Here is a 20,612-nt window from a genome sequence, read left to right on the forward strand (position 1 = left end):
GACGCCAGTTTCGTGCGAATACAACAGCGTTTTTGGAGACAACAATTAGCACGGAAACAGAAAATAGAAATTAACGGGATAGGACAGCCCGATCAAATAAAAACAGCGGAGAGTAAATCAATCATTATTAAATATTCTTTAATTTATATTTCATAATGTTGTTAGCCTATTTTTAGGTTACGTGTATAATTTAAAATTGCGCACTGCATTTCATATGTTGTCATTTATTGCTTGTCAATGGTCCTCTGGTAGCTTTACCCTACCTATTAATGTCGTCCAGGTATAAAATAGTAATGTCGCGCAGTGCATATATATATATATATATGGATTGACTCATAAAATTTGAGCAAATCCAAACAGATAAAATGTTCTCAAGCACGTTCCTCATCTTCACTAAGCAGATTGCATGGAATTATTTATTTTTCATTATGATCTATTTTAAGCACCATTTATAATCGTACGTAATTGGCCATCATTCAGTATAAAAAACAGTAAATGATGGCAGAACAAATACAATATACCTGTAAAAATGTCTCCGGCACGTTTGTCGGTGCCGGCGGACCTTTAAGAATGACAGTAATTTGAGTAACGATAGGCAAGACATATTAGCAAGCAACACTCAAGTCAATTGCTAATATGACTAGAACCTTATATCGCCTATGTAAAGCATGTAGATATAGCTTGACACCGTAAAAAAGATAGCTGTACGTCAATTTAGTCGCATTTCTAACATGTCCCGTTACCTTTACAGCAGTCAATATTAGAACCAACTACCTAGTTTACGACGAGTGATTCTTATCACCGACTCTTAAACCTCATCTCAACGTTTAGTCTGAACTCCTCCTTAAGGAAGGCTTTTTTGAAGTCGATGCGCTTCGTAGCACTATTTGCTACGTAAGCGAACGCGGTTCTTAACGACTCGTTTTGCAGGCTATCCGTAGCATCCCAGACTACACTGTTTGGCAATGTGCGAGCGAAATAGGTAGTCATTTTTGGTACAATTTGGTGGCTGAGAGCAAGGACACCGCTGGGATATGTCTACGAAAATATGGGAACAAAGAAACCAGGAATACTTATTCTAAATCAGTCGTTTAATGACGAGCACAACCCTCCCTGTGACGGCGCAGCGATAGTGCATAAAATTCTAAACCTAAATTTCTCTACACAACAAGGCCAATAAAAAAATTAGAAACAAATCATCTCGTTGAAACCGAGCAGCCTACGGCGCGTAAAGCCCGCAATTTATCTATGTTATGCTCACCTGCATGCTAACCGTCTATTTCCCATTAGATAATTTTCTTTATTCAAGCAGTAAGATTAGCCAAAGCCAACTTACCGGAAGCTTATATTCAGCCGTTATGCAAGCAACCCCGCTAAAACGTGAGATTTTCAAGAAGGCAAGGCCCTGAAGCTCATCCCAGTTTTTCGTCTTATTGTTGTACACGTACATTCTGGGATCCTGATCGTCCTTGAACACCACCTCCTCAACAGCCACTAATCGCAAACATCATAAGGCATAATGAGTTAATATAGAAGAATATCTTCAAGGCAAACTCTATCTACAACGCATGCAATCAAAGCGTATACCTGTAGTCTGAGATGATTGTTGCGGGCTCAGCAGTCTGTAGCACGGTTCACTGGCTGGAAACCGTTCAGTTGAATTTTACTGGTCTCACAATTCCAGAAACAAATTGAATTCTAGGTATGTCAATGAAAGACTAAGATACTATGATTATATATCTATATGCGCGTAATAACAATCAACTTTGTCAGCTTCAATTTTCCGCGTGAAGGCTGTCTCCCCCTAAATTCTTTTTGTTGTTGTGTTTCTGTGTACAAAACCTACGCACTCAAACGATGCTAACACAAAAATGCTTCAGGAGTTATCCAGGCGATACATCTCAGGCGAATCTAAGGGAACAGAGTCATTGATTAATAATGATTTTATCTTTGGAGCTTCAAACTTTCTTACCATTTTGCATTTCGTCTGAAGCTGGTCCTACTGGCTTATTGGGCTCGACTTTTCTCGCTTCCAGGGTGACGATGCTTTTGAAGTCATTGCTGAGTTTTTCATGCGTCGCGTGAAACTTGAACGTAGCTCGAAATAATCGACCTGGTCGGAGCACGGAATCCAAGCCGACCCAAATGGAAAGTCGGGATGCATAGGACATGATCTTCGTGTTGTGTTCAATTAAGTGGTGACATACCAGTGGATGATTTTCGTTCAGTGTCTACAAATGCCGAGCAGGCATTGTTAACCAGTATTAGTAAGTAAATTCGCGGAACTTTCTGATTTCCTATTTAATAGGAATTAACAGACGCTTGCCTGTCTTAGTGCGTCAGATAATAATAACAATAAAACTACGCCTACTGACCAATTTAAGCTTGGTCTCGTTTATTTTTTTTGAAGTGGCTTGCACGAGTTGAACACATTCTTACCGGAACGGCTCAAAATCAAGTTTTTTTTTTCTTTTTTCTTTTTCCCGTCCGCTCAGAAAAACTATATGCGAATTTTGCGCAGAGATATGGCCGATGATATCGACGCAAGTTAAATGTTCCTGTCACATCTTTCATCATATTGTTATTTTCGTCCTAAAAATTACGGCTAGAATAAAGACGTGTGCTGGAAAAACGGGAAAATTTTGAAGTTCTGAAAAGCTATACTAGTACCACACTAACCATCGTTCTAGCAAATACTAGCCCGAATAGCTTGGCCAGGTTAGTCATAAATTAGAATTTGAATTTCATACTGCTATAATCACTATTATGAACTTTAATATTATTAATAATAATTCCAATAGCCCAATATAAAATCTTACATCGTGCATGGTGATTTTTGCTCGGCCATCAGTGCGCCGACTAACGCGGAGGTAGCCCGAACATAAGTGCTTCCAGTGCATGTTCTCGTCGGCAACGTACAATAATCCTGGCACAATGCAGAGGACGACATCGTTTGTGCCAGATCCTGGAAGATTGCTCTCATTTGATTGATAAATAGCATTTTGCACAGACGACGGCCTCAGCAAAGGGCGAGACCAATCGTCAGTAACTCGTTGAAAAATGGTCGATTCTATGTGAGCTCTTTGACCGGCTTCTGCAAACGAGTTTAAAGGATCTTCGAACACTACTGGTTTTGGGTTGGCTTTCTCTTTGGTAAGTGAGATTGAATCAGCACTGCGAACCGCAGGCTGTTGTTGTGCGATTACCGATTTTTCACTGTTCTCCCCCTTCGTTTCCGCATGCGTCGATAAAAAAGCATGCAACTCATTTATTTCTGCAATACAACGGCATGAACAGCATTTTAGAGTTGTGTATATGTATATAACGGGCCGGAAAGGAGCAACAAAAGGAGTTTGGTAACCTTGAGCAAGGGTCCAGTTGTGATTTTTATAGGATCTTCTAGCTAAGACCCTATCATTAAGAAGGAAAGCGTATACCTATCACCATTTCTGTGCACAAAGGTTTCTATACCGTTATTTGCTTTTTTGGTAAACAACGCCCAATATTACAGTAGCATTTTCAAGCACAAGAGAACAAATAAAAGGAAACATACTTATTGAAATAAGCACCGAATATATTCATTATTAAATTATCCAAAAATGTTTAAGTTTAAGGCTCACCGGATTTCTCTGTTGGCTTAACGTTGCTGCCGCGGTCGAGGGTGATGCAAGGTGAGTTGAGCTCTGTTTGTGGTGCTTCGCTATGTCCGAGCGACGCTGAAGGCGCGGATGTTGCTTCTAAAGCAACTGCCGGGACCATCACGACGGGGTCTAGGTTGTCCTCTTCAGAATATTTTTTATCGTTGCAAACTTCTGTACCGTCGTCAGATCCGTCATCATCGACAACTTTGATATCTTCTTCGTTAATTACGTTGCCGTCATCTTCGTCGCTTCTGTCATCATTGGATGTCTCCTGTTTCATAGCTGGAATCACTTCCTTATTACCGTCAGCAACATGATCAGCATCATTAATGGCAAGGCCATCGGTATTCACAAGCTTTTCCTTGACCGCTCTCGCGTTTGGTTTGTTTGCCTGGGGTGCACTGATTATCGGCAACGGCCACGAGGATATGCCCACCTTCCGACAACCAAACGACTCAACGGTTCCTGCTGTTAAAGCTCTGTTATCTACAGCAGCATCAGTATCTTTAATGCGCATCTGCCGTTGCAGGGCTTTGATTATGGCCAAGACGGTGATGCAAGTCGACGGATTGTTAAAGCGGAGCTCGAAGATCTCAGCCACGGGTTTGCCGCTGGCGTAATCCTCAACTCCCCATTGAATGCTCTTGCTATCGAAGCTGACGGTGAACGTCATCAATATTGTGAGATAGTGATTCAGACACACGGTTTCGGGCTTCGTGTTTGTCGTCATAACGAGTCGTGGCAGATATGTAGTGGAACCTCGACGGATTCTAAAAGTACCGCTGGCCACATCAAACCACTGATCCATTTTAAAGCGGCGCAAGTGCGCTTCCGACTTAGCAACGACAACCTCAATCTCTTTGTTGGAACCCGGAGTACCGAAAGCTTTTGGAAGCTCGGGCATCTTACTGATCTGTGATTCACTCTGAGCAAAGTTGAAGAAGGGACATTGATCAGTTATTCCCAAACGCTTGGTCAGATCAGATGCCGTAGCTAATGTAGTTTGTTCGCTTTGACTCTCATAGGCTTTTTCATACCAGGCTGCACAAGGCGGAGTTTGTATTCGGTTGTAATATATGTTCAACCCATCGAACGTTGGCCGGGTCGTTGTGGACGTTGTAGGAGCATATTTAGTAGGATTCCACGCAAAAGGTACACTCTTCCTGTCTGAGTCCGCTAACGCTCCTGAACGATGTCCTGGTGCCACATCAGACGGCCAAATCGGTTTCGCTAGCGAAGGCACAGCCGTCGATGACGCATCAGAAGATCTAGATGTATCATGTTTAAGAGAAACATCAAGTGTTTCTTTTGACGCCGCACACTCGGACGCAGATTTGGAGCGAACGCTTAAGGCATCTCTTTCCATAGGAGCCGCAACACTCGTGTTCACTGTGGTAGCTTTTCGTTGTCCTGAACTTGCGCTCTTGTGTACTTCGTCTTTGAAGGCTGATGACGTTTCAAAAATGGAACAATTGGCGGTGTCTTTGCTCTTTGTGCTTGTCGCTATCGCTTCCGGAGCTTTACCTGTAGTCCTGTCTGCTGGTGAAATGTTTGGAGCTTCTTTAATAATGCTTTTGTCTTCTAAGACCTTCACTACGTTTAGGGCAACTTTTGTGGCAGTTTCAACCGTCTTCGCAGCCATTGCTGCCACCTCTTCCTCAAGCCATGCTACTTCGAGGTTAGCGTTCTTTTTTAGCTTGTTGTTCGGTGTGGCCGAAGGGACTGAAATTGTCTTTGACGTCTTTGCAATAATTGACGACGCTTTATCTGGTATCTGGCCAACTTTGGGTTTCTTGGCTACTACTAATGGTTTTGATGCGATGTAAAAAGCTTCTGAGGAACCAGAAGCAGTAGACGGTGTTGTCTTTTGTGTAGTATCCGTACCGGAAAATGTTGGAATTGCGAAGGCCGATTTGCTTGAGGTTGTTAAGGACGGCTGAACTTTTTTAGTTAGCTCTTGCGTTCGGAGATTTGCGCCAGCGTCAGCTAAAACTTTCAGTAAAATCTTCATCAAACGCGAATTAGCGAGGTGATAGAAGGTGACGAAGTAGCTCGTACCATTAAGGACCGTCATAATTGATTCGACAATGTCGCCTCTCTTATTCACCAGTACGTCCATTTTGGAATCGATCACCTGCGTTCAACGCGCATAACACAGACGAAGAACGGAAAACTGTCATAGTGGCTAACAATACGCTGTTGCCATGAAACGCATGCCTGATAAGGAAAAGTGCCGCAACGTTTCTACGCGAGACGTGACCCCTTACAATCACAGAATTAATTTGCAAGTAATCACAGGTGTTATCTTGCGACAATGTAGGTAATTAGGATTCAGCTGATAACAGATTTCACTCTATCGTAGATAAAAAAAACTATTGCTATATATCTGTATCATCACACTATTGGCATGTCTTGTTTTGAAATCGTGAAATGATTGCTCGAGGCAGGTATAAATTGCTAAAGTTCTATAAATTAGTTAAGTTTGATTAAGTGGAAACAGACATTATAAATCATGAATATAATTGATAGGAACCGCAGATTATAAAATCAGCGGACATCTTTGATGTGTGTTAAGGACACGATATTAGCAATAAGTATGATAATAGTTTTCGAAAAAGTAGGCCAAACAGGATGATTTCCCAATACTGCTTCCAGCAGAACGACTAAAAAGAAAAACTTTAGTAACGTATATCATGCTTGATTTTTCATTCTCTAATCTCTCTCTAATGGAAATCCGCTCTAAATGCTAATCGACGGTGGACAAAAAATGATTGAGTTAATTGAAGTAAAATGTCTGTTACTTTTATATTCTTACGAAGGAATATAACTAACACTGCCCGACAGTTGAATAAGACGAAAATGTTTGCTTATCCTTCAATACCAGAGCACTAATTCCTATAAATTTCAATTGAACGGTATACAGTGCAGTGTAAAATAACACGTATCCTCCACAAATGTTTCACTCATAATGCATTAAACGATTCCAATGCGGTTTAAATTGTTGAAAGGCTCAAACAACTTAACCTGTATAACATGATATATTGGCTAACGTGAAAAACATGGTCCTTTAAGGTTTGCTAGTTTCTATAGTGACGTAATTCGAAATTACCTGTTTCAGTCTACCGACGTGGGTAATAAAAAAGTACCCCACTGTGGTTTCCTCATGGTTTGGGCCGGTATGCTCGATGAAACACTCAATACTTCCATCGACCCAGTCACCGGGTGGAAACATTTTGTCTTTACAAGGTACTCGCTTAAATCGAATAGCCCTGCTGCTGAACACGAGCCTCGTTGTTGGGGTGAAGGTCTTCTCCGTGGACAGTTTCTCAGGTCGAGCTCCCTGAGCACCTAGGCCTAGATTGAAGCACGAAGAATCACCGTACTTTCGGTTAGCTGCTGTTTTTGAGTTCTGTGATTGCTGCTCCTGCTGCTTCGTATGAATTTGTTTCATTTCCTCGCCCATGATACGTGTTTCATTCGAGGTTTGAAAAAAATCGCCTTCGATTGAAGTCGTATCTTTCGAAGCAGGAAACCCGGCTGATGTCTGACTGCTTTTAGTGCTCGATAGCTTTTCTAAAAATTGGAGTTGCTGGACAATCATCTGATGCATAATGCGCGACTCAAATTTGCGAATGTGTCCTTCTAGGCGGCCTACATGCTGTTCTATAATTTTCATATTGTTTTTCACGGTTGCAGTGTTCTCTTCAATGCCTTTCTGAGTCATCACTAGCTGAAATAGGCCGAGCGCAGAATAATCAGATTAAACAATTGAAGTAGAGAGTGATTTTAAAGTTGTTGGCGCCTTCCTTCCGGTTAGTAAAAATGTAGTTTGACGTTATGAGAGATTTCTGTGTTCTTGATTCAACGATCCTCTATCGGAAAACGATAGACCTAGATGGACCTCTAACCCGATTTCTCAAACGGCTAAGAAACAAAGACATTTCGATAGCGTTTTAACTTTGTCGAAGTAATAATGCAGAACCACAATAGACTTAACCACAAACAAGTTACCAGGCTTTAATAATAAATCAAGCGTGCAAAAAAAGATTACTATAAGAAGGACACTAGTGTATATGTTTTAGTGGATATTTTTAATTTATTATTTCGAAACGAATGTACTAGCGAGGAAACAAACTTTTTTAGATTATTGCCAGGTATCAATGGACGCTATCTAATAACTACATAGTTTGCTGACTAATGGTCTCAGGTCAACGATGCTCATTATTAGTAATTTTAATTACGTCTGTTATTTTAGCGAATAGAGCTTACTTAGTATTGACACCAGGCTGATTTACTGTACGTATATTAGAAAAAGATTCATACCTCTTGAAGAAGACCTTGTACGTTAGACATCCAATGACGTGCGCTGGTCTCCCTGGCGTGCTTGTTCACGTCAGTGCTTTCGGGGTTCATTTTCGTGAAAATCGATCTTTGCTATATCTATATGTCGTCGTTTTTAATCCGTAATTACGTGTCTACCTATGAAGTTATTTTTGCTAAAGAACAAACGAGACAGAAGTTTTTCACTCGTAATCCACTTAAGCCAAGGTTATAGCATACGATTATTTTTGTTATAAGTGCCCAATAAAGTGGACGTTACGTGGTAAAATATCTGAGTAGGTGCACGGTGGCAACATAAAATGCATCTGACAGCAAAGATAAACTGTACAATAATTGAATGGCTATTTCAAAAATGATTCATCTAATAAATTAGTACTCACTCGATGCTTGGATAGACATTTCTTTGCGTTTCTAGTGCGAACAAAGTTTTTTAGTCTTTTAGTTTTTTAGACTCCATAGTTCAGTAACTTGAGCAAGCTTGCCCTCAGGCAAGCGACGAACATACATTGAGTACAGCACGTACATTGTCGTGGCAAAAAAGTTGAATTTATTGTAGCGATTAAAAAGGCAAAGTTCATATTTGCTGAATCGTGAGCTAGCTGTAGTGTATAATAACAATTTGGAAACATTCAGAAAGTTTAAACTAGGAGGAATCCGTGCATTCAAGCCGCAACAATACGATACCTATAGTACAATGATCATCAACTATATAATAGCATAGAGATTGTTATTTTCGATATATTGCACTGCTTCGTACGTCTCGAATGGCAAGTTACGGCGGGATTTGGCCGTGTGCTTTATAACTTGAGCGCTGGTTCAACGTAACGCGAACACCCTACACAAACTTCGTAGTCTTTGCCTCTGTAAAGCTGCAGGGTCCAGGGTCCTTTCACTAATCTATGACCCCACTTCAAGCAAATATCGCTGCATTACGTATACGACAATGAAGTTTCCCGACTTCCGACAACCACTCATGCAGTAGTCGGCTCCTTAGAAACGCGGTTATATCTGATGGACAACAGGCTAAACGACATACGAGGGCCACTGAGGCATACCGTCATGCCGTTGTTGACTCTATCATGGCGCTAGTCGCAGGTGGAAGAATAGTCTGGGTGGGCGCGATGCACTGCTTATCTATAGTGAGGCCTTCGGCCTTGCCCTGGCCCAAATAGACCATTAGGTCTATATACAGCATAAACTCTATATGGTATATAATGATGATAGCTGAACAAACTGACTCCGAAGACACCTGCTTTATGCTGTATGGTTTATGGTAAGCCAACGATATGTACAATGAGCATGAATAAATGTACTAGCGCCGTCAGAAAAAAAAAGTAGATCATCTGATTATTACTGCCCAGTTGTTTACATGGTGTTTCTTATAAAGCATTTGCTAATTCAATGATAAATGTGTGTTAATGAAGACTGCAGATATGTTTTCGGCGAAATGATATCTTTGAATGAGTCATCATTTAATGTTTATTTGCTTACTTGTTAGCCTGATACATTGCAACATGTCAATCTATGCAGTCCGGTTGCTAAGCAATATACGCGCATGCCGTGACGTAAAACGAGCGATTATTAACTTTTGGAAAATTAAAAAACTTACGTGAGAAAATTGAGAGCCGAGTTTTATCGATGTATAGCGTAAAAACTGTGAGAAAACCTCCCCTAGTGGAAATAAGACAGAATTTTGCTTATGCAATTTTGCTGCCTATAGGGTCGACGGAGTATGTCTGAACACAAGTCAGCATCCGAAGATCATAGTGACCAAATGTAGAAGGTTACGGTTCTACGCTGATCATCACGTTGTGTTCAGATCTACGCCCTCTTATCTCGTTTGAACTTCAGAAACAAGCATACTTCGCCCCCGTGCGTTTCCTCATAGCTGTAATGATTGTATGCACAGGTTGTATGAAATTCTACATAAGGATAGACTTCTTAGAATAACTGCAGTGTCACATAGGTGATCAGCATATTGCATTCTCTATGATACAATTATGTGTTCTATTCTATTTCAGCCGGCCATATCTAGCTATACGTTGAGCTTGGTCGGTTCCTTCTATGCCCCTTTTCAAAAGCGGTCATATAAACGCTCTTCACAACGCGCCATTTTCACTGAAGACACATACCTTTCTAAAAGTAGCAGAAAAAATTGTAGCCTTATGACACACGCATTATACACTTCATCGACATGACAAGTCCGTCGAGTCGCCGAACTAATGGGTGCCGTTTGGTCGAGCGCGCGCCGCCATAATGCAAAGGAGGCGTCTTGTACGTTTTGATACTGAACGCCCACGTGCATTATCGGCGTCCATGGATAACATCGGCAGTGGAGCTTGTTACATCTTATTAAGGAATCACATTAGCGCACGTAGCGGTCACATCGTACACGTACATTTGGAATCACAGCGAGAGAAATCACGATTACTTTTGCTTGTCGCATGCTGCTGGATCTCAAGAAATAACCAGCCATTCATGTGGTTCCCCTGATAGTGTAATGCTAATGTAGTCACTGGCCAGGTCTAAAATATGTAAACAGATAATGTAGGTTGAAACCTTGCGAAGATACGCTTTGTCTCGTCCTGGAAAAGGCCTGCCGCCAGAAATAATAATGACTACCGTCAGTTTCAAATACAAAATATTTTCCTGTTCTCCATTCATATGCCGTTATATTGTCATCGACTAAAGGGTTTATCTTATCGGCGCCAGCTTTGTATACTGAACAGGTAATTTCGGGTAGCCGAAAGACTGAATCTGAATTCTGATGTAGACAACTGAAAATGATCCGTCTATTGGCCAGTCAGTTTTTTGCCTACATATAATAGTATGCCTTGCTCTTTTGGCCAAACACCAACATTGACTCATGGTGGCTAGACATACACGATGGAGTCCATGCATCGTTTCTCATAGAAGCGGCCGGTTGCGGCGGCAATTTTCGCTTCATTGGTTAATTAGTCGATAAATGAAGTTAAATTTAATTCTCTTTCAAACAAGTAATTTAATGGAAGTTATTACTTTTTATATCAGCAACAACGTGAAATGAACCAAATTTCGGTACCCAAAAATTGAGCAAATTTATTCATATTGAGCGAACTGATGAAATATTACATTGAAGCGTCTATCATCTATCAAAAGCAATGGAAATCCAAAACAAGTCGACTGTTGGTGGGCATAATTAAGGCTCAAATATGATGATTGTACTTTGGCTTTCGTTCTGCAAATGATTCAGATGTCTCTAGGCTGAAGTAGGTAGTAATAATTTTAAACAGGTTTCTTATAAGCGCAGAGGCGCTCGTTGGAGTCAGGATGATCACGAGGTAGATAACGAGGTAACTTGACTATTTCGTAAAAATGGTGCCATCACATTATAATTCGTTGCCCCAGAAGTACACTTTTGTCGTTAACTATATTTTAATTCAGCTCGTGTAAATATTTAGTTAATGCTATATTTAGCTTTAAACCACTTCCCCTTTCCAAATCTGATCGTTTCCTATGTACCGCGTTCCTGCGCGCACAAAATATCTACTTACGGCCTTAAAGGTTTTATAATTGGTGTTCAATTAAAAAAAAGCTGTTGTTAGGTTTAGAAAAATATTTCTTACAATCAAAAATTATTATGGCGGCACACATAATTGGCGGTTCCTTGATATTCTTAAAACGACATCCCTTAACAGCTAACGACTGTAATTATTCCCACATAGAAGTGATAAGTTTTTGTCAAACTAGTTTTTCAAACAGATAGGCAAACAAAACTAACGCAAATTAACCTATAATATATATTATATATAACCTATAATATATCTCTATAAACATAGACTAGCTAGCTATTAGTAATTGTGACTGAACGGTTCTGAGAATCTTCACATCGGACTGTTGATCTGTCTGTGTATTTCAATGAATCATTTTTATGAGCGTGTTAGCGTAGTAATTTTGTCGTTATTGCGATTTTCAAAAATAGAAAGCAGAGTATAATTACCTCCACTCATTATGCTGATGCAACAATGTCCAAGCATTCGATCTCCCGACATTTAGCGATAAAGCCTGCGGAGAATATCGATAGACGTGAAACGACGACAATGATGTGATCCACAAGGAGATCACATCGTTATCGTCGAACGGCGGTAAGATTTGAAATCACTCTGTATGCAGGCGTCCCTATTTTGCGCCGATGTTGGAAGCCTATTTTTATATTTTTGGGAAGCATATGCAAAATGTATACGGATCAGAGTTTTCTTGTACTGAACGGCCGGACACGGTCTAAAAAGAATATCACGATCATTCTACTGGGTGCTTTAAGCTGAATTCCGAATAAGAGTACTCGACCTCAGGAGTGTGATATATAGGCTTATATATTTAGTAAAATTTATTCACCTTTACTAAGTAAAAAAATATTACTTGTAATAAGCAAAAGTATGTACTGTGTATAATTTGAACCTTATATTTACTCTTGAGTTTTTAGCAGCTGCTCGAATTCGTTGGCTAAGTACAAAAATATAGTTAATGCTACATTGAATTACTATCACGTTTCAAACCATATGTCGGGACACCCGAATGATTACACCCGATTTGCGCCATTGTTGATTAGCATATATTTTTTATTCTAGGTTCTAACTTGACCCCGCTAGGAAGCTATTTTAAATCAAATGATGTCTACACAACGGATATTTGGAAGGGACTAATCTAATCTGAATAGACATTATTATTCACTATATTTGCAATCAATTTACTCCGTGGAACCTGCCATTCAAGGAACTTTTTTGATTTCTAAGATTTACCGAAAACAGCAATTCACTACGCCAATGTATAAGGCAGAACAAGCTGGCCTAGAGCTTAGTTTGACTGCAAGAAATAATTCGAAACTTTGTAAACTCAAAAATTTCATGAACAGTTTTTCAGGATAAGATCTACAGAAAAAAAAAACTACATTTAATCATTTGCGCTACCATCAGAATGAGGATGCTTATATGGAAAATAGTTCTGTTTATAATTGATTATATAATTGTTATATAGCACTGTTCCAAGGGTAGATGGTGTATATTTGTGTGATCTAGTCACGAACGTAATGATGGTAAATGTTTCAAATGGCTACTAACGGTTGAATTTCGCTGATTTAGCGCGGCCACACATTGTCTGTGGACTTTTCTTTGCTGGCCTCTTTCAGCGACACGTTTGAATACGAACCACAGATTCAAGCGTCTATCTCCATTCAAATACAATATACGGCCGAATAGGTAGTCAGTTTTACCACATACAAGCACACCTACGATAGCTTGAGGTTCGGGTTAACCCCCTCGGGCAATTCCATCATCTTTGCTGTTACGAATATTAGTGCAATTGCAATCCTTATCTCGTTAAATAGGGTTGGGGTTTTATCGACCCGTACATCTCATTTGAAAGAGGCTTCATACGTTTTCACTCAAATGATTACTAATCCGTTATGAGCGCGGCGAATGCTTTGAATCGGGGCTCTGGAGCTGTTTTTTCTGTGTTTATTCTTTATTATATATGATTATATTTCTGGACTCGCTGCAATTTATACTTTTCACCATCAGTTTTTACCTGTTGTTTGTATTCATCTGCCTCTTGTCTGCTCTTTTGTTCCGTCACTTGCTAGAAAACGTTTTTCATGGCTCTCGGCTGCGGCAGTGGGAATTGCAGAGGTGCTAGACACTGTGTTTATGCGAATGCGCTGGTCGATCCCTGAGAATCATAACAGCTTTTTTTATTATCTTGGGCGAGTATGGTGTATTTTACATATTTAAAGTTTTTTGCTAAAGGTACCGTTTAGCGAGCTCGTGCTACATTCATTGAGCACGTTGTGGTGGTATCTACACTCAATAAGTTGATTAAATGCCTGCTGCAGCCGAGTTTAAATTACGCGCCAGCCCTCTCATCACGACACCGTCTTAATGTTTCCCTGCTAAATTAGCCCGGAACAAGTAGATGCTCTATGACAGGCTAAAAAAAGAGATAAGAAAGCGGTGATTGCCAATTCTGACCGTGTCGTCTGCTTCTGACTTCCCCTTTCTCGATTCAAATTCTATATGCCTACGGCCTGACCTTTTCAATGCAATGTCCAGTGCTCTATATCCAACAATGCTCTATTCGCTCAAGAAATCAACAGATCCATCGGTTGCATTCAAATCCACTATTTTCAAGAATTTTGAGACATCTTTATCCCATGCTTGTATTTTTCTTCGTTTGTTATTGGCGTTCCGAAATTGTTTGTATAGCGCGACGGTGGTCTGAAGTTCGAAGCTCCTTATCAACCTACGATAGCAATTTAAATGGAGAATAATCAAAATTTTTTTCGCTTGGCATGGAGTATTTGGCTTTCTATACGACCCTATTTACAGCGTAGTTATCTCAAACAATTTTCAACTTTCGTTCAGGTATGTGATGTACGGCTGCGCGGTTGGAGATGAACTCCGTTCGATAATTCACCTTTTAGATGGCGCCAAAACCAAAAACGCGCTGTGCTTTCCCCTCTACAGAAGGGATCGACATGGTCGCTGACTCGGTCTCGCTTGTTCATCGATATAAATTTTCATTGCTAATGGGAACTAACCTAATCCTTCCAGTATATTTTTGTATTCCTCTAGATCGCTGTCCGAACGGCAATTATCTAGATAAGTTTAGTTTCGAGGCAAATGTTCGTTGACAGCCATGTTTGCAGCAGCAGCAGCAGCAGCTCATGAATTATCTGTTGAACTAGCATAAGTTCAAGGAAAGTCATCCATGAGGAAAGTCAATGACTGATCTGAACTGAGATGTTCCTTAGACTTAAATTGACTGTCGAAATGTTTTCGAAGTATGTTATTTCGTGACATTTGGAGGGGTGGAACAGTGCGTCAATGAACTTCTTTAGTGCTACGCATAGCTTTTCCTCTTTACTATAAAGATGATTGCTTTCGATCACCTCTATTTTGGATAATGCTATTCGCATGCCAAAGGTTGACCAGACAGGAGCAATATGCTTGCATACGCTTTTTTCTCGTCGGCATCATAATCCGTTTCGACTTCCGGCAAAAATGTCCCGTTTTTCGACCTATCAAACCTTTTTGTAGTCTTGCACGATTTCGGAGAGACTATAAATGTTCAAGAAAACTTGCTTGAATAGTGGCCAAATAAAGCAGGGCCAAACACTTAGATTACCCTTTTGACCACTACTGAATACCTATATCAGCCATATCAATAGGTGATTAGAGGCGGTAGGCTTTGCAAAACTTCAGATCGAATTCCGCCAAATTCTAGCGGTGTACAATGTCGATTAGAAGCCTGAAAATCAGCGATAAATGAGAATAACAGTATTGATAATCTTAATTTGTTTCTGGATATCAACAATTTGGATATAAACGTAAAACTAGCAGAAAACGTATTTTGGCTCCGTTTAATTTTTTATTTCATTTACGTCATTAATGTCAGCATTGTTCATAAAATAGTTTTCTAGAGGTCGATTAATGGACAATGCAATATTACGTTGACTGGATGTGTCTTCTTCTTAGGCAAATATAAATCTCGAATGCAGTAGTAAGAACTGTGTCAACTGGCAGGCTGCAAGCTTAATAATCGCATTCACCGCGTATCTTTGCAAAGCCTGTTCCGATGAGCGTTGAAAGGCTGTTTATCAACCGTGAGGTACAGCCGCTGAGTAGAGCGAAGAGAATCGGAGATCCATTGAAAAAATCTTGTTAATAACTCTGTTTTAACAGAAACCTTGATCAATGTAAGACGTGTTTCGTCTTCTGTACAATTCTGACAAAGAGATACACCTCAGCGCCACAGCCGCAGTGTGACGTGGATGAGGAGGGCAGGCTAGTGCCCGCTAAAACCGAGCAAGCGAGCACGTTTGGCCGTTCCCGACAATTTATGGGTGGGTTTAGCAGTGCCGTTAACTTTATTTGCAGTTCGGGACGGTATCTATCTTTGCTATCATCAAGCGAAAGCTAGATTCAGTACCCTTTGAAGAAACGCGCGTACACTGTTATCCCTTGGCCTATAGAAGAAGTCCCTCTTAGAAGCGTAACATTTATATATTTATATTGCTCATTTGACATTACCAACGTTCGGCTGTAGTCGATCATGCTAGATAACTTTATAACTTCGACGTGGTCCGCTGGATTTTTGTAATTGTTATTTATTCATAGGGGAAAGGGGCAACGAGAAAAGGCCTTTAGAAATATTTATGGGGCGCATGCGTTGTTCCTTCCCAACAGTAGTGTGTGATCTGCAATCTTCTGTTCAGACTGGGTTGAATTTTTGCATCTCCTACAAACCCTTAAAGTTTTTAATTTCCACTTTACGCTTTATATTGACAAGGAAGCCTGGCATAAGGAAGTTCAGTAGATACGATCGTTATTGCGTTCCTTTTTGTAAGGGCTTGAGAATCTTTCGTATTTACGACCGAACATAACAAGAAAAAGCCTATTTCACGTGGAGTAAACGCAGGCGATTGGACTTGGTTCCGCCAACACCACTATCGACTAATTCTTAATTTCTTTCTTATACTTCACTCCGTATAATCCGTCCGTATTTCCAGCCTGCGACTGACTCGCAGCTTCTACTCACACTCACTGTATATTGAATCACTTCTGATCTGAACCGCGAGGTATTGCAACGGGATCACCTAGAATGAGACTCATGGCATAACTGGGCTTACTTCAATCCTCTGCCCAATCCCTTACATTTCAGAGCCCTGCAAAGTACTATTTGCCATGTTTATCTTTATCGATTCGCTCACATCCAGTCTGTTGTGGTAGTGAGATACAGACTCACGATACCTGTGCCCTCATGAAAGAGACACCCAAGGTGTAGTGTACCACTGCTGTGTTGTTTGATGCGTAAGAATCGGTACGCTTTGCATGCGATTACGGTCACTGCGACTGGAGTACAAAGCGCAATAAAGAAACAACCGAAACTTTTTATACCGAGAGATCTCTTCAATTTTCGCGCCAATCGCACTTAAATCAGCATTAGACTAATATAGGGTATAGAGCTCGCTAATAATTCCGTTCATATTTTCCTTAATTGCACATTGAGCTGGATGAGCAAGTGGCAGATTTTGTTATATGAATCACTCACGGTAATTCTGGTCACGTTCTCCACCACGCCAGGGCCGCTTGATTTCTCTCCCGCGGAATTTCACTCCCTACTTCCCCCATGTTTTCTGCGAACCCGACTTTTTCTAAAGCAGTGTTTTTTTGGTTTCCTTTACTTTTAAAGAGAGTTTGAACGACACTGGGTGTTTGAATATTATGCGCGATTTTAAAGTGGCCAATCCGTAATGGTAAACCTGTTTTATGATTTCTATCCTCCGTAATAAAAATGCTCAGCCAGGTTCAAGTTCCTATTGCCGCTTGTTGAGCTGACATTGTCTTCAATGAGCTTATGGCTGTATCCATCTATAATTAGTGTTCATCGTCTAGTGTCGATTTGTTAAATTTCGACGGTTTGCTACTGTCGTCAGGCGCCTTTCGCACGTTTTGTTGACGTTTTATAATGGCTGCAATGACTTATCTATGATTCGTTAATCTTAATACTTGATTGGTACTAATATGGCTGTAATGCGTCTATAAAATTTTGTGAAAAGTTGGCGAGAAGCCATCTATCTGTTCCGTGGCATGTCGCAAAAATAGTGTCACATATAGATCTTCTTTGTTAGACCCGGCTTGTTTTACAATTCGCCTAGCAACTTTAACAGCGTTTGCCGTTCGACTAGCGATAATGTGGAACTCTTACGACACGTTTTACAGGTCAGTTAGGGCAGAATCTCTTGGACGTCTCAACTACGCACTTCAGTCCACAGTCTTCTAGTGGACCTTGTTCAACATTTCACATTTTTAAAAATGCACGCTTCTCTCTTCAACTATCGGACCTATTATGTACGTAAGTATATTTCCTGTTTATAGTAATCATCTCGATAACCATCTCCAGACGAAGATCTAATGGTGCATAATAGAATTAAGCTGTAAGTATAGGGCTTGTTTCAGCAATACACCGACTCTTTCCTTTTATCTTCAATTCTGAGGGGTTTCCGTTTAAATACAGTGATTCTCATACGGCGACACAAGTGCGATGTTTGTGTTATTAAAACTCAGATGGAGAATTAGCAGTGAGGTCGCTAGTGCTGTGCCTTTCGAAGCCGCGATCAGATCAAGAATGATTTTGTCGTTTGTAGTACCTGGTCAATGCCAATAGGCAGATAGATAGGTTAGAAAAGTAACCTGTAAAGGCGTCGTTTTCCTTGCTTGACATCCAATTTTGATTTATTTTTCCTTCCAAGAATGCATTTCGTTGTTATATTATATGTCACAAGTCCGATGCGTATGTATGTCAAGTGTTCTGAGCAGAAGTGTAGAAAGTTTTTGGAGGTATGCTGTCCCGTGCTGATTTTGCCATTGCGTCCTAGTAAGCGCCTAAGCCATGTTTGATTGCATTGGCTTGAAGTTGTAACATTACTTTTGAGTGAGAGCCCTTTTATTTGTACGGTAAATTTAGTTTGACCGGTTACTCCGCCCATAAAATTGGGTCAACTATACTTTTTGACAATGTATCATTTAGCTATACCTGAGCATTTCTAACTGAACTAATGATTTAGCTGTTTTTCGGTTATGTATTTAAATACTTGTTGCGTGTTTAGAAAATCGGTGGCTTCCAATGACTGACGAATACACAGAACAAGCTATAAGAAAATTAATCAGCTGTCTCTTTTCAAAGATTAGTTCAAAGTTACCCCTTAATGGAATGGATATCTAGAACGGTTGCAGTACTATCGGCGGATTCGAGTTTACAGCTCAATCTTGTAACGGTAATATCACCTGTTATAACCAGCGTCGTGATAAGTTCATTTTGCAGCATCCGGAATTTTTTATTTCTCTTCAAGCAATTAGTAACTAACATACGATTCAGAGGCCTCCTAGGGTAAACCATCCCGGATAGTTCTTTGAGGTATAACGAAAACATCACCAAATGGGTCTGATTGATTGATTGATCAATTGTTTGAAGTCCCATTCCAAGGTAAGCACCGCATATATTATGTGGTCGCGATATCGTGAAAGGATACCGTGGCAGATAGTTAGGTTTTTCGATGTCCAGCACAAAGATCGCCGCGACCGGGACGTTCTAACTTTACCGTTTCTTGGATACCGACTAGTCTCATTAAAATAATCTGGGTGTTTTCGCGTATAATTCGAAACCTCCCAACACGCACACCGTTTTATATCGATACTTCTACGTTTAATAAACGCGATAGGTTTAATCATAAACGTATAAGTAGTAACACCGGGTTCAAAACTAGGCTACAACGTGTCCCTAACCGAATAGCAGCCAAATCCGTTACCCACTAAGCTATCACATGGACTTTGTTAGAGTACCTGTACTTTACTTTGACCACGTCTGGTTGCTTTACAGGAAACCTCATAGACGACTGATGCATCTGCCGGTAGACGGTTGTAACTTTTTCGAATTCGGAACTCATGGCATGTTGAGGGAGCCGCAAGTTAAAGCTAATCACTTCAGTGTTATACTGCAATTTGAAGCAGCTTTACCTCACTAATTCACCTGTTCGCTCTTCACGGCTGTTACCATGCTATCCCTATATCAGAAAGGTGTGCACATTGAAAAATTCTGGTTTCTTGGAAGCGCACATCTCGTGGGTTCTCTGCCCAAGATACACTACACCCGTATAGCTTTCTTTCTCTCCAGCTTTTCATTAAATATTCATCCTTCACTTATTCATTATGTATTTTTACAAAACTTGAGTTGGACGCCCGCCTTCACCGGATGTATAGTACTAATTAGAAAGCTGGGAACCTTAAACGACAATATTAAAACTTGCATATATATATATATATATATATATATATGTGTTAAGGCATTTTAAGGCTCTGCGACCGCAATTGATAAAAATATATATTCTGTATGCAAAAGCATGGATTACGCGGCCTGAACGAACTAGCAACATGCTCAAACTGAGGGTTTAAACAAAACCGGATCTCGAATACGTGGCAAGTTGGCGACCCAAGTGGCAGTTGGTATAATAGAGCCTTCTACTATATTTAACCCGAGATACTTTCGTTTCAAATAAAAAGTACGTTGATTTCGATCATTTTTGGCATAACGTTTGTCCGTCTTAACGTTTAACGCATTGTTCTTATGTCGAAAATTGCGTGTCGTCTGGAAGTATTTTTGTCGAGTGTTGATCTCGGCATGCTTCGACCATTGACATTTCCAATAGATAGGGTTCATTTCATTCAAAGCATAAGTAATCATGATTCTATCGAAACTGTTCGCTCCTACGTGACGAACTTTCATCGAGTTCGTTTACAATAACTTAGCTGTTCTCGTCGTAAATAAATACATCGTTAGTTATGTACTAGTTTAATGTGCGCCACTCAGGTTTTTAACGAAACCGCATTTTGTCCGCTTCCATGACACATAACCCTATGGGCCAATTAGTGAACAATATAATATTACGTTGAACAGCCGTAAGACCAGAAATTCGAAAGGGGGCAGCAAGAGCTGTGTGGCCACGAGCGGCGTCGTCGTCGCCGCTGAACCCGCTTTCAACGACAGGTGTCCACAGCTAATACAAATAGTCCAATGATGGCTTTCCACTCTGCGACAGGT

At 40.4% G+C, this 20,612-nt stretch overlaps 1 protein-coding gene and 1 long non-coding RNA gene across 3 annotated transcripts; one reads left to right on the forward strand and one right to left on the reverse strand.

The window, feature by feature from the left end:
• Positions 1-113: 113 nt before the first annotated feature.
• LOC111254754 (uncharacterized) lies at positions 114-10,275 on the reverse strand. 2 transcript variants are annotated; one of them, XM_022815927.2, is made up of 9 exons: positions 10,115-10,275; positions 9,592-9,870; positions 7,965-8,137; positions 6,751-7,371; positions 3,621-5,775; positions 2,820-3,274; positions 1,973-2,231; positions 1,337-1,494; positions 114-1,038 (listed from the first exon to the last, which is right to left on the reverse strand). In XM_022815927.2, exons 3-9 carry the CDS (start codon positions 8,052-8,054, stop codon positions 799-801), a joined length of 3,978 nt encoding a protein of 1,325 aa, XP_022671662.1. In that variant the 5' UTR covers positions 8,055-8,137; positions 9,592-9,870; positions 10,115-10,275; the 3' UTR covers positions 114-798. The 2 variants fall into 2 exon arrangements, with proteins under 2 accessions (XP_022671662.1, XP_086831118.1); XM_086974992.1 differs by lacking the exon at positions 9,592-9,870 and having other exon boundaries at positions 10,115-10,273.
• Positions 10,276-14,210: 3,935 nt separating this feature from the next.
• On the forward strand, positions 14,211-20,103 carry LOC111254533 (uncharacterized). Its single transcript, XR_002675062.2, has 3 exons — positions 14,211-14,377; positions 17,738-17,870; positions 19,395-20,103. It is a non-coding gene; the product is annotated as an uncharacterized LOC111254533 (long non-coding RNA).
• The last annotated feature ends 509 nt before the right edge of the window (positions 20,104-20,612 follow it).

The sequence above is a fragment of the Varroa destructor genome, unplaced genomic scaffold, assembly GCF_002443255.2.
Source record: "Varroa destructor unplaced genomic scaffold, Vdes_3.0 BEIS01000007.1, whole genome shotgun sequence".
Lineage (NCBI taxonomy): Eukaryota > Metazoa > Arthropoda > Arachnida > Mesostigmata > Varroidae > Varroa > Varroa destructor.

What these genes read in the sequence shown, in the direction of transcription:
- LOC111254754 (XM_022815927.2), bottom strand. Translation starts at nt 8,054, where the DNA reads ATGAACCCCGAAAGCACTGACGTGAACAAGCACGCCAGGGAGACCAGC. An exon ending in CAAAAATCACCATGCACGAT is followed by an intron (nt 2,232 to 2,819) that starts GTAAGATTTTAT and finishes CGGCATTTGTAG; the next exon opens with ACACTGAACGAAAATCATCC. An exon ending in CGGCTGAATATAAGCTTCCG is followed by an intron (nt 1,039 to 1,336) that starts GTAAGTTGGCTT and finishes ATATTTTCGTAG; the next exon opens with ACATATCCCAGCGGTGTCCT.